Source organism: Lepidochelys kempii, chromosome 16, assembly GCF_965140285.1.
Source record: "Lepidochelys kempii isolate rLepKem1 chromosome 16, rLepKem1.hap1, whole genome shotgun sequence".
Lineage (NCBI taxonomy): Eukaryota > Metazoa > Chordata > Testudines > Cheloniidae > Lepidochelys > Lepidochelys kempii.
The window spans coordinates 23,833,143-23,843,600 of record NC_136395.1 but is presented as its reverse complement, the minus strand read 5'-3'; the positions used below and the strand labels follow the sequence as shown (position 1 = coordinate 23,843,600).

Genomic DNA, 10,458 nt, shown 5'->3' with positions numbered 1-10,458 from the left:
GCAACAAAAATGATTAAAGGTCTAGAAAACATGGCCTATGAGGGAAGATTGAAAAAATTGGGTTTGTTTAGTCTGGAAAAGAGAAGACTGAGAGGGGACATGACATGATAACAGTTTTCAAGTATGTAAAAGGTTGTTACAAGGAGGAGGAAGAGAAATTGTTTTTCTTAACCTCTGAGAATAGGACAAGAAGCAATTGGCTTCAATTGCAGCAAGGGAGGTTTAGGTTGGACATTAGGAAAAACTTCCTGTCAGGGTGGTTAAGCACTGGAATAAATTGCCTAGGGAGGTTGTGGAATCTCCATCACTGGAGATTTTTAAGAGCTGGTCGGACAAACACCTGTCAGGGATGGTCTAGATAATTAGTCCTGCCACCAGTGCAGGAGACTGGACTAGATGACCTCTGGAGGTTCCTTCCAGTTTTATGATTCTCAGATCATCTGCATCCTTGCCACTCACAGGCCAAGCCTGTGTGTGTATTGAAGAGGAGGTGCAAGGAGATGGGAACTCAAATCCTCAGTGGACTGGCCAGGTTAAATTTTAACATAGAGGGAAGGTGGAAAGAAAAAAAGCTAAAGGCTAGAAATTCTCTCAAAAGAGAAAAGTACCAGAGTTTCCATGACTCCCTCCTACACCCGGAGGGTTAGTGCCCGGGTGGGGAAACAGGTCTGAGTGGAGGAGATGGTGCATTTGGGTGGGTAGCTTGGCTTGGGTGTAAAATATCTGCTCTGCGTTTGCAGCATGCCTAGGTGTGTGCGCACACGGGTGTTTGTGTGCAGCTCTGGGTCTATGGGTGCAGGTGTCCCTGAGTGTGTGTTTCCCTCTGGCTATGGCTGGGTAGGCTGCTTGCTCTGAGCGTGTGTGTGTGTGTGTACACATCTCCGCGCTGTGTTGGCCGTGGGCATAGCTGTGTGTGCACGTGTGTTTCGGCGTGTGGCTCTGGGTGTAGCTACCGGTACACGTGGACAGGTGTACCTGAGCGTGAGTTTCTGTCCGCACGGCCGGGGGTGGCTGTGTGTGGAAGGGCCGGGGGCAGCAGGGTCGGGCGGGCTGCCTGCCCCTCTCGGCGGGTGCGCGCACGCGTGTCCGTGGGGGCAGCGGCGGGGGGGGGGGGGGGGGGACACACGCGGCGCAGCCTGGCCGGGCGCGTGCGGTCTGCGCGCGGCGTGGGGTGGCCCCGCAGCCCCCGGGCCCAGGCCGGCCGCACGTTCCCTTTAAATGCAGCCGGCGGGGAGCTGTCCGGGCGCTGCCTGGCTTCCTGCAGGATGGAGCCGGGCGGAGGAGGCGGAGGGGGGGCCCGTGCTAATTACATAAGCAAAACGTAAATAATTCGCGGGAAAAAGTGAAAAAGATGGCGCCCCGCCTCACCCGCCTGCAGCGCCGCTAGCCGGGGAGCAGCCGGCGCGCCCGGGGGCGGCATGGGGGGGACCCCGCGCCCCAGGCACTGAGCCGCCCGCGGGCAGCGCCCCAAGGACCTGGCGGAGCGGTAAGGGGGGGGGCGCGGGGCGCGGGCACCCGGCGCAAAGTTTGCAAGGCGCCCGCGGGTGCGGGGCTGGCTGGGGCAGGGGGTGTCTGCGCTTGGAGATCCAGGCGAGAAGGAAACTCCCCCCCCTCCCCTCCCGCAGACTTTGTGGATTTTGTAGGGTTATAGCTAGATTTTTTTGGGGGGGGGAGGGGAGGTGTGTGGTGGTGTGTGTGGGGGGGGTCTTCGGCAGATCCTGACACACTCGCCGGGGGCTGAACCTGCTTCCTTGGCGGGGGGTGTTGCACGGGTTAAAAAGCAACAACCCCCCCCCCCAATGAGGACAAACCCCCCCCCCCCCCCCGCCCCAAGCGATTGTTAGTCCGGGCACGTTGGCGGCTCGGGCGGCCGCGGCCGGAAAGTTAGCGAGGGAGCGGAGAAAACCGGCCCCGGCCCTGCCGACGCGTCCGAGGATGCAAACGTGGGAGCCGCGACCCGCCCCCGCGGCGGGGCCTGAATCCCACGGGAGCTTTGGCCCCGCGTGTCAGTGACTTCGTTGCCGCCGCCTCCGCCCCCTGCCCTGTCTGGGGGCCCGTTTGCCGGGGGCCGGGTGCGTCTCAAACGCCCCCCCCCACACCAAAAATAATGGTTTTAATTTTGAATGTTTTTGAATCAGCCAATCACAGCTCTGTGGGCGACCGGCTCCTCGGTGAGGGCCCGCCGCGGAGAGTTTTGCTGCCGGGGCCGGAGGGGGCCGGTCCTGGCTGGTGGAGAAAGGGAAATCGGGAGGGTCGCTGGGCGCGCCCCCAGCTTACGGGGCTGCCCCCTTCTCTCCCAGCGGGGGGGACACGTGGCGCCCACCCCCACCAGACGCTCTTCCCCTCCCGCCGGGGCCGGGGGCCGTGAATGAACCTGCCCTTGCGGGAGGCGGGGGCGCCGGCGATCCGCCCCTTCCCAAAGCACCGCCGAGCCGCCAGGGAAAGGGGTTGCCCGGGCTGCTCCCTCGCCTGGGCTTTGGGCGCGGACCCCGGGTGCGCGGGTCTGGTCCCCCGCTGGGCACCGGCCCCTGGCTCCGGCCGGCAAGAGCGCGCTGGCGGGGGGCTGAGTAATTAGCGCAGGGAGCTTTTCCTCCGAGAGGCCACAGGGTCCTTCCCGAAAAGGGGATTCATGCCTCTGGAATGTGGGAGAGTCGCTGACGTTCCCGGGCCTGGCAGCGATGTTTCATCTTCAAATAGTCGCTTCCTGGCGCGAGCGGCCCGGGAGGGAGAGCTCAGTGGTGTGAGCACTGGCCGGCCAAGCGCAGGCTTGTGAGCTCAATCCTTGAGGGGGCCCTTGAGGGATCTGGGGCACAACTGGGGATGGGCCCTGCTTTGAGCAGGGGTTGGACGAGATGGCCTCCTGAGGTCCCTTCCAACCCCGATATTCTGTGGATTCTATTCTGTGAATCATTGCTTTTATTTCTCCCCCGGGGGTGGGGGCCCAAAGGCAAACACCCCTTTTTAACTTTAGCGGAAGGAGAGACCGAGTGTTCTTGGGCCGGCTGCTCTTCCTGTCTTCGCTTTATCCTCTTCTGAGATGCGAAGAAAAGGAATATGATTCCAACCATTATTCTGGAAAGGAAGCGAGGTGTTTTCAGTTTGGGACTGGCTGCCTTGGACTTGCCTGGAAAGGCGCCTTGCTCTCTAGCAAATATTTGACAAGCTGGGAATGTGTGTCATTTCCCAGGAGTAGCCCAGCTTTCCTTGAATAGGGCCAAATCCAGGGGGGAGTCTAAACTGGTGTTTGTCACTTCCTCTTCTAGCCCACTTGGAGTGGAGTACAAGTCATACCGATTTAGACTTACCTGTGAATCCGCAGGAAAGTTTTGCATTGCGTGGGCATATCAGGCAATCCCAGGGGCCTGGGTGAGAAAAGATCATCCTGAAGATTACACTGAATTAGGGGTTCCAGTCCCTATTCTGGCAAAATTCCCACTGATGTCAGGGGGATCCTCTCCTGTGTGAAGGCTGTCTTTGATTATTAGCTGGTAATGATAGCTAAAGGCTGGATTCTCATACTCTCCCTGTTGGGTAGCATTTTACTTCACAAATGGTCCAGTGAGGAGGGCCCAGTGAGACTAGAGCTGGGAGAACCGATCCGGATACATTACTTGAACCTTTGCCCTGAAACTGGATGTTTATGCATGGGGGATGGGGAAAGGCGATTTTTTTTTTCCATTCAAATGTTATTTTTTGCATGCTTTCTGCACTTCCGGGTTCTGTCCCGGAGCGCAGACACCAGAAGCGAGTGAGGCTGCTGTCTAGGAATTTCCAGCCTAATTCTGTGGATTCAAGAGGTTTAGATAGTTGGGAAGAGAAAACTTCAAAATGAAGTTTGCCCACTACTCATGGATGGGAGTTTCCAAATGCCCTGACCTCCCCTGCTTTAGCCTTTCTGTCTCTGTAACTCTGGTACCTGTCATCTGTCTCTGAATAATAACCATATAGTACTTGTTTTACTAAACTGAAGGCCAAACCAAATTCACATTGAAGTCAGTGGGTGTCTTCCCATTGACTTAAGGGGAAACTGAAACAGGTCTTAATATCATAGTCTGGTTTAATATGAAAACAAATCAGAGGGTGACTTGCATTTTTCAGTGGCCTGTAGCAGCTTGCTGATGTGATTGCCCAGAGACCATGCTCTTTGTGGGGTTTGCTTTGCTTGGCTACATTTGGACAGACTTGCATTAACTTTAGTTGAGAGACTCGCTAACCACTAAAATTTGACTCATCGAAGCTGTAAGTCTTATTGGTAGTTTGTAGGGTGTGCTCCTGTATTCATGTTTGCATGCAAGTCCCAAGGGTAAAACACATTGAGTTGTTTATATATTAAATCAATTCCAGGGCATAAACTAAGGCAGGAGTTCGTGTTGCAATTAAAGGGACAGTATCAAGATAAAAATCCTGTGTCACTCAATGATGTTGCCTTACCTGTGTTTACTAATGATATCAATGATTATTAAAACTGGAAGTATTTTAAAAATCAAATTTACTTGATGCCATTTGTTTACTTTTTGCTCTTCACTCCCCTAGGAGAGTGAAACTCGGCTGGTCAGTATCACTTTCTGTTTATAGTCAGTTGAATTTTCATGCTGGTGCCTTGATCCGGTGCTGCTGGGTTTGGGGGTTTATTAAAAAGTGCAGAATCATAGAATATCAGGGTTGGAAGGGACCTCCAGAGGTCATCTAGTCCACCCCCCTACTCAAAGCAGGACCAATCCTCAATTTTTGCCCCAGATCCCTAAATGGCCCCCTCAAGGATTGAACTCGCAACAAGAGAAATGTTTGAATTAAAATTCACAGAAATAAAAAGTAAATTCTTTCAACCCTTCAAATGTACATCTTTTGGCCGAAGTATTTCAGACCTGACGGGGCCTTCTGAAATGAGTGGTACCAGAGAAGCTCTTCTCTTTGTTCATTATGATCTTAGCTGTATCCCCTCTTCCTTGGTTTTGTTAACTGAAGGCTAATATAACTTATGTTTTCTCAGCTACAGACTGGGACCTCTGGTTCTAAAAGCATATACGCCTCTACAGCTTGAGCTAAAAGAGTGGCTATTAGCCAAGGCTGAAGCAGGTTCATCAACCTCTATTTGTGGCCCTGCCACTACTCTAGGGGAACAGAATGCCACACGGAGTGGGTTACACTAGCAATAATCCTGTGCTATGCATAAGGTCTGTAACATCAGCTTCATTATAGAGACAAAACTCCCACTGAAGTGGGTGAGAGCTTTGTCTGATTAAGGATGGTGAGACTGGTACCAATGGCTCCCAGTACTGGAGAGTTTGCATGATCAGAACTAGCTTTTCCTTATGTTGTGATGGCAAAGTCACTGAGTGTGTGTTTTATTGGCAGTGTCTGCTGAGGCTCATGGAGAACGGCACACACGACCCAATCATCCGAGATGTCTATGCAGCTGCCAGCCACCTGCAACAAGCAGCCGTCAACTCTTCTGCGAATGGGAGTGGCTGCAAAGATCTGATGGTCAAACTGACTGAGGGGCAGTATGTGCTTTGCAGGTGGACTGATGGACTCTATTACCTTGGAAAGATCAAGAGGGTAAAGTAGGCGTTCAAAGCTCTATGCAATCTGACACGGTTCTCTATTACTTACTTATATACCAGAGATGTGCTTGAATCAGAGCCTAGATCCAAATGTTCCAAGTTTTATTGGGGGTGAGGGGTTGGAATCTGAACCTGGATCCTGATTTGAACTTCCCAGCAGATCCCGATATCTCAGTAATTGGAGTGACCCAAATCCTGCCTTCAAGTACCCCCAAACTTTGGGTGTTTTGAAATCTGGATTCAGGTCCCAGTTTGGGTGAATGCATCTGTCTCATTTTAAAGGGCTAAACAGAAGCCCTTTTCTCTGCTAACACTAGACCTGTGCAAACCTTCCTGGGCTCATTTCCTAAGAGCTTCCCAGGCTAAGCCTTGCAGTTTGCTTCACAGGGGACTGACCCCTGCAAATCTGTTTGGAGGTTTGTTAGACTCCCACTCCATGTGCGCAAGTCCCTAGTCCTATCTCCTTCTCTCCAGGACCCCGAGAACAGCTTCTCTCACATACGTTGGGCATGGGCAGCAGGTCTTCCTTCCCTTCTTACTAAACACAGTTGGAAGTTCGACATTGTATTTATTTGATGGAAGCTGTCATTTTATCAAATCACCTGAAACAAAAACAATCAGCAACATATTTCATGTGCAATTTTATGGCAACATTTGTACTTTTTATTTCCCACAAGTTCTAGTCTTTACACAGGAAGTTGGTGGCAGAGTCATGCTGGAAGACACTTAACCTCTCTGTGCCTCAGTTTACTTACCTGTGAAACTTTAACACATGCCCAACTTTTGTAAAGTAATTTGAGAGCCCTCCGTGAAAGATGCTGGCTAAGTGTTATCAGAAGGACTAGGCTCGTGAAAGCTGTCCAGGGTCAGTGAGGCACATCCAGTGATTGTGCTGCGATGGTAAACAGCCCGACTACTGGGTTTAAGACAAATTCTGCAGGTGGGTGGCTTGGCAAATTTGGGAACTCATTCTCAGGCTGCTGGTTTCCATCCAGCCCATATCAGTGGTGACCAGAAATCATTTCATTTGATGGTGAAATGAGGTGATGGGCTTCCGTCCGGTTTCTAGATGGTAAGCAGATCATCACGTTAGTGGGCTCCTCAGCAGAGATGCTAAGGGCTGGATGAGTGTGGGAACAAAGACTCTCTTATCTCTCGATGGTACTCCAAGGCAGGGGTGGGCACTGGTGCTGCCCGTGTGCCTGGTAGGTGGCAACACGGCCAGCTTTGGTTTTCAGGGCTCTTAGTCTAGCATCCCTCACCAAAGCAAAATGCAACTGGATGTTCCTTTAAAATCCACATGCTGCAGTGAGTTCCTGTGCAGAGCTATCAGAATGTTGTGAGTTTACAAAAATGCTTAAAGTGAGGGGGATAAAATTGCACCTGACACCTCTCTTGTTTGCACAGGTAAGTGGCTCCAAACAGAGCTGTCTTGTGACCTTTGAAGATAACTCCAAGTACTGGGTCCTTTGGAAGGATATTCAGCATGGTGAGTGAAGCTCTGGTCTCTTCTCCTGCCCTGGGGTTTTTTAAATAGGCAGGGACAAATCCCAAAAGGGGCTCAGCACCTTCTGCTCCTAAGGATGGACCTGAAGACTCCCCAAACTTCCCATTTTCTCTTGTTTTGCTGGAGTGGCTTTAGCTGCGTGAGGCCTGGACGTTGTTTAATCAAAGGTAGCTCTGGGACATCTGCTTCCATTGCTCTCAGCTGACTCCTTTGCTGCCCTACACTGGCTCTCCATTTATCAGGAGTGCTCCTGGGATCTTTGCACTGTGGGTCACCGAGCATGGGTGCCAAGTTAGATGGTAGGTTTTGGTATAACATACGTACGATGCAGCATGACTCAGCCTCCCCTGCCCAGACTCAGCGAGGGAATGCCCCATGGAAACATACCGCCTAGCCACTGGTCCGTACCCCTATGCCCTGTCTGTAGGATTTCTGCCCCCACTCTGCGCTGCATGGGGAAGGGGGTCAATGCAGATGCCACTAAAGTCATTCTGTTCACGGGCTGATATTTCTGATGTGTCATGTGCCAGGTCTGGATAAAGGCTCCAAATGTACCTGGCTGGGATCTGTAGGATATCTTTGCATCGTTGTATGTAAAAAAAAACCAAAAACAAAAAACCTCCGGCATTTTAACGCTTTCAGTGCTGTCCAGAGCAGCAGGTCTGTCCAGAAAATGAGCGGTTTGTCTGAGTGGACATTCCTTTAACCCCTTGGGGCCATTTATTTGACTGGCGGTCTGGAAAATGTTAGGAGGAACAAGAACTGTTTGGATGTTCTGGCTAGACTAATGGTGGTTCGCTGGGCTGTGTTTGTCTCTGGCTGGTGCTTGCGTCATGGCCAGTGGCAGGATTCTTATCTCTGGCTTACATCCTGCCTGTGTGATCATTTAGCTCCATTTGTTTGGAGCTGTGAATTTTGCCGATGTGCCTGGGTTTTTCCCATGGGAGATACTCCTCGTCCTAATGGTCGAGGAAGGCTGGGTCAGGAGTCCCAACAGAGGCCACCAACACGTCTTCCCAAGGGTTGGGTGTGCTCTTTAGTGAGACATGTCTCCTGCTGCTCTCGGAGGTTGTGTGTCTGGTACCTGCAGAAGCCTTAGCCACTGGTGGCCCAAGGAATAAGAGACTGGAACTAGGAAACAAGCCTGGGTCTTGTGTGTGGCAATGCAGAGCTCAGTGGCTAGCCATGCTCACAATCCCATCAGACTGGCCTCAGACGCTGCTGTGTCACGTGGATGATCAAGCTGAATCGTTTTAGTCTAGAAAGAGCAGATGCCTCAGCTAGTGCCTTTGTCCACCTAGGGCGATACTTCCCCCTGCCCTGTGCAGAAGACCAATGCTGTCATAGCAGCTCTGTCTTCAGGAGCAATGCTGAAAAGAATCCAGTTTAGCATTTGGGGCGTTTAAATAATAGGATTTTGCACCAGCGTCCATGTAACATTCCACTTCTGGGATAATACGTGGCATTTATAACGTGCTGCTCGTCCCATAAAATGCCATTGAAAGTTTTCTTTTTAAACAAAACATGCAGGAATAGCTTCATCTTCATGGAAACGGGGATGGGGCAGGTGTTTGATGTGCCTCTAGCCATACTTACACCTCAGGTTTAGGGCAGGGAGTGAAGGAGGATACCAGGCCCTGCTGGGACTATGGCCACATGTCGTTTGCTCTGGAGCAGTCCCTCACCTCCCTGTGCAAGTGATGGAATCTGCCATCCGGTGATCGTGTGCTCATGAGGTGTGGGCTGTGAACGTGCATATGAGTAAAGGTTGGGATGAGCTTCCACTGAAATCCAGCCTCTAGTTTGTTTTCACTCTGTAAGGTAAGCACTTGGCCATCCATTTGGATGAGGGATGCAACAGAGATCCTAGTCCCATGAACCTGTTCATAGCCAGAAGAAACAGCGGAAGAGAAATATGGCCTTGAATAGGATGACTTTGAAACTTCCCTGAGGCAGCAGCACGTCTTTAAACCTTTCACTTTATTTCTGATCCAAAGACAAAGGGTGCAATCCTGACTCTATTTGAGTGACTGGGAGTTGCACTCTGAATATGTAAGTGCTCCTAGAGGGGAGGTTCTCAAACTGGGGGTCGGGACCCCTCAGCGGGTCATGAGGTTATTACAGGGGGGCGGGGGATCGCGAACAGTCAGCCTCCACCCCAAACCCCGCTTTGCATCCAGTACTTATAATGGTGTTAAATATATAAAAAAGTGTTTTTAATGTATAAGGGGGGTCGCACTCAGAGGCTTGCTATGTGAAAGGGGTCACTAACAAACAAAAGTTTGAGAACTACTCTGTTAGATCCTGCGTCTCTTCTCACACCAGTACAATTCCATTGACCCAATGGATGTACTTTGGATTTACCCTGGGCCGAGTGAGATGAGAGTCCGGCCCCTAGAGCCTATTTATGGGCTGCCTTGGTACAGAAATCTTGATTTTGCTACAGGCAAAAAAAAAAAGCTATAAATTAACGTGCTCTTGGATGTCTTTTCACAAGGGCATGTCATGGGAATGATTTTTTTTTTTTTTCACCCCAGTTTTCTGGCTAAGCTCGAAGCACACTTCAGTATTTTGCCAAGTCTGGTGTGTGTAGGGGCCAAGACAAAATTTGCTGGTTCTGATCCAGTAGGTCAGTTCTTAGCTGGAGTTTCTGCAGATGCCGGCAACCCTCGCTTTGTTACAGATGTCCCTCCCAGACAGACCTGGGAACGTATGTTAGTTGAAAAGCAAATATCATCCTTCTTGGGGGAAACTGTTCTCCTCTGTGACCCAAAGTGGTGGCTGAACAGAAGGATGCGCAAGTGTCTAAGAGGATTCTGGGTTGGGCTCCCCACGTAGAATGTTCTGGGATAGGTTCTAGCCTGCATATGTGTCTGCACATAGAGGTGTAACTACTGGTGAGCTCGTGGTCAAGCCAGGAAGAGAACTTAGGAGTTGCCCAGGTTCTTTCCTTTAACTATATAATGTGGTGTGTGTGTGTGTTTGAGGGTATAAATAGAATTTTGCCAGCAGACCCTCTTCCCCACCCCCTCCCGGGTATTTCCTGCCAAGATGTTGCCTGAATCACGCATCTCTGAACCCACTGCTCTCTTGCTCTTTTTTTAGCTGGTGTCCCCGGAGAAGAGCCAAAGTGTAACATCTGCCTGGGAAAGACATCAGGGCCCCTGAACGAAATCCTCATCTGTGGAAAATGTGGTCTAGGTAAGAGCGAGTGCTGCTCCAGGTAGAGTGTGATGCCCCCCCGGATTGTGGAAACTGCTTCAGATTCCGATGCTCTTCTCAGACTGGAGCAGGGCCCAGCACGCCTGGTTCCCCCTCCTGCAGGCCCTGTGCTGCGAGAGAGCATGGCTGCCTTGCTTCGACATTTCTGGCTGACCCTGGCAGTGA

At 51.3% G+C, this 10,458-nt stretch overlaps 1 protein-coding gene across 3 annotated transcripts in view; it reads left to right on the top strand.

Moving 5' to 3' along the window:
* The first annotated feature begins 1,214 nt into the window (after positions 1–1,214).
* The window catches only part of PHF19 (PHD finger protein 19), a 30,848-nt gene continuing 21,604 nt past the window's right edge, over positions 1,215–10,458 (top strand). Inside the window, exons 1-4 of one of the 3 annotated variants that reach the window (XM_073314206.1) lie at positions 1,215–1,321; positions 5,356–5,559; positions 6,972–7,053; positions 10,177–10,272. In XM_073314206.1, coding sequence (XP_073170307.1) covers positions 5,371–5,559; positions 6,972–7,053; positions 10,177–10,272 — 367 coding nt within the window. In that variant the 5' untranslated portion in view covers positions 1,215–1,321; positions 5,356–5,370. Of the gene's footprint in view, positions 1,487–4,855; positions 5,560–6,971; positions 7,054–10,176; positions 10,273–10,458 lie in introns of those variants that run through there. The other 2 variants (XM_073314205.2, XM_073314202.1) reach the window with 2 other exon arrangements.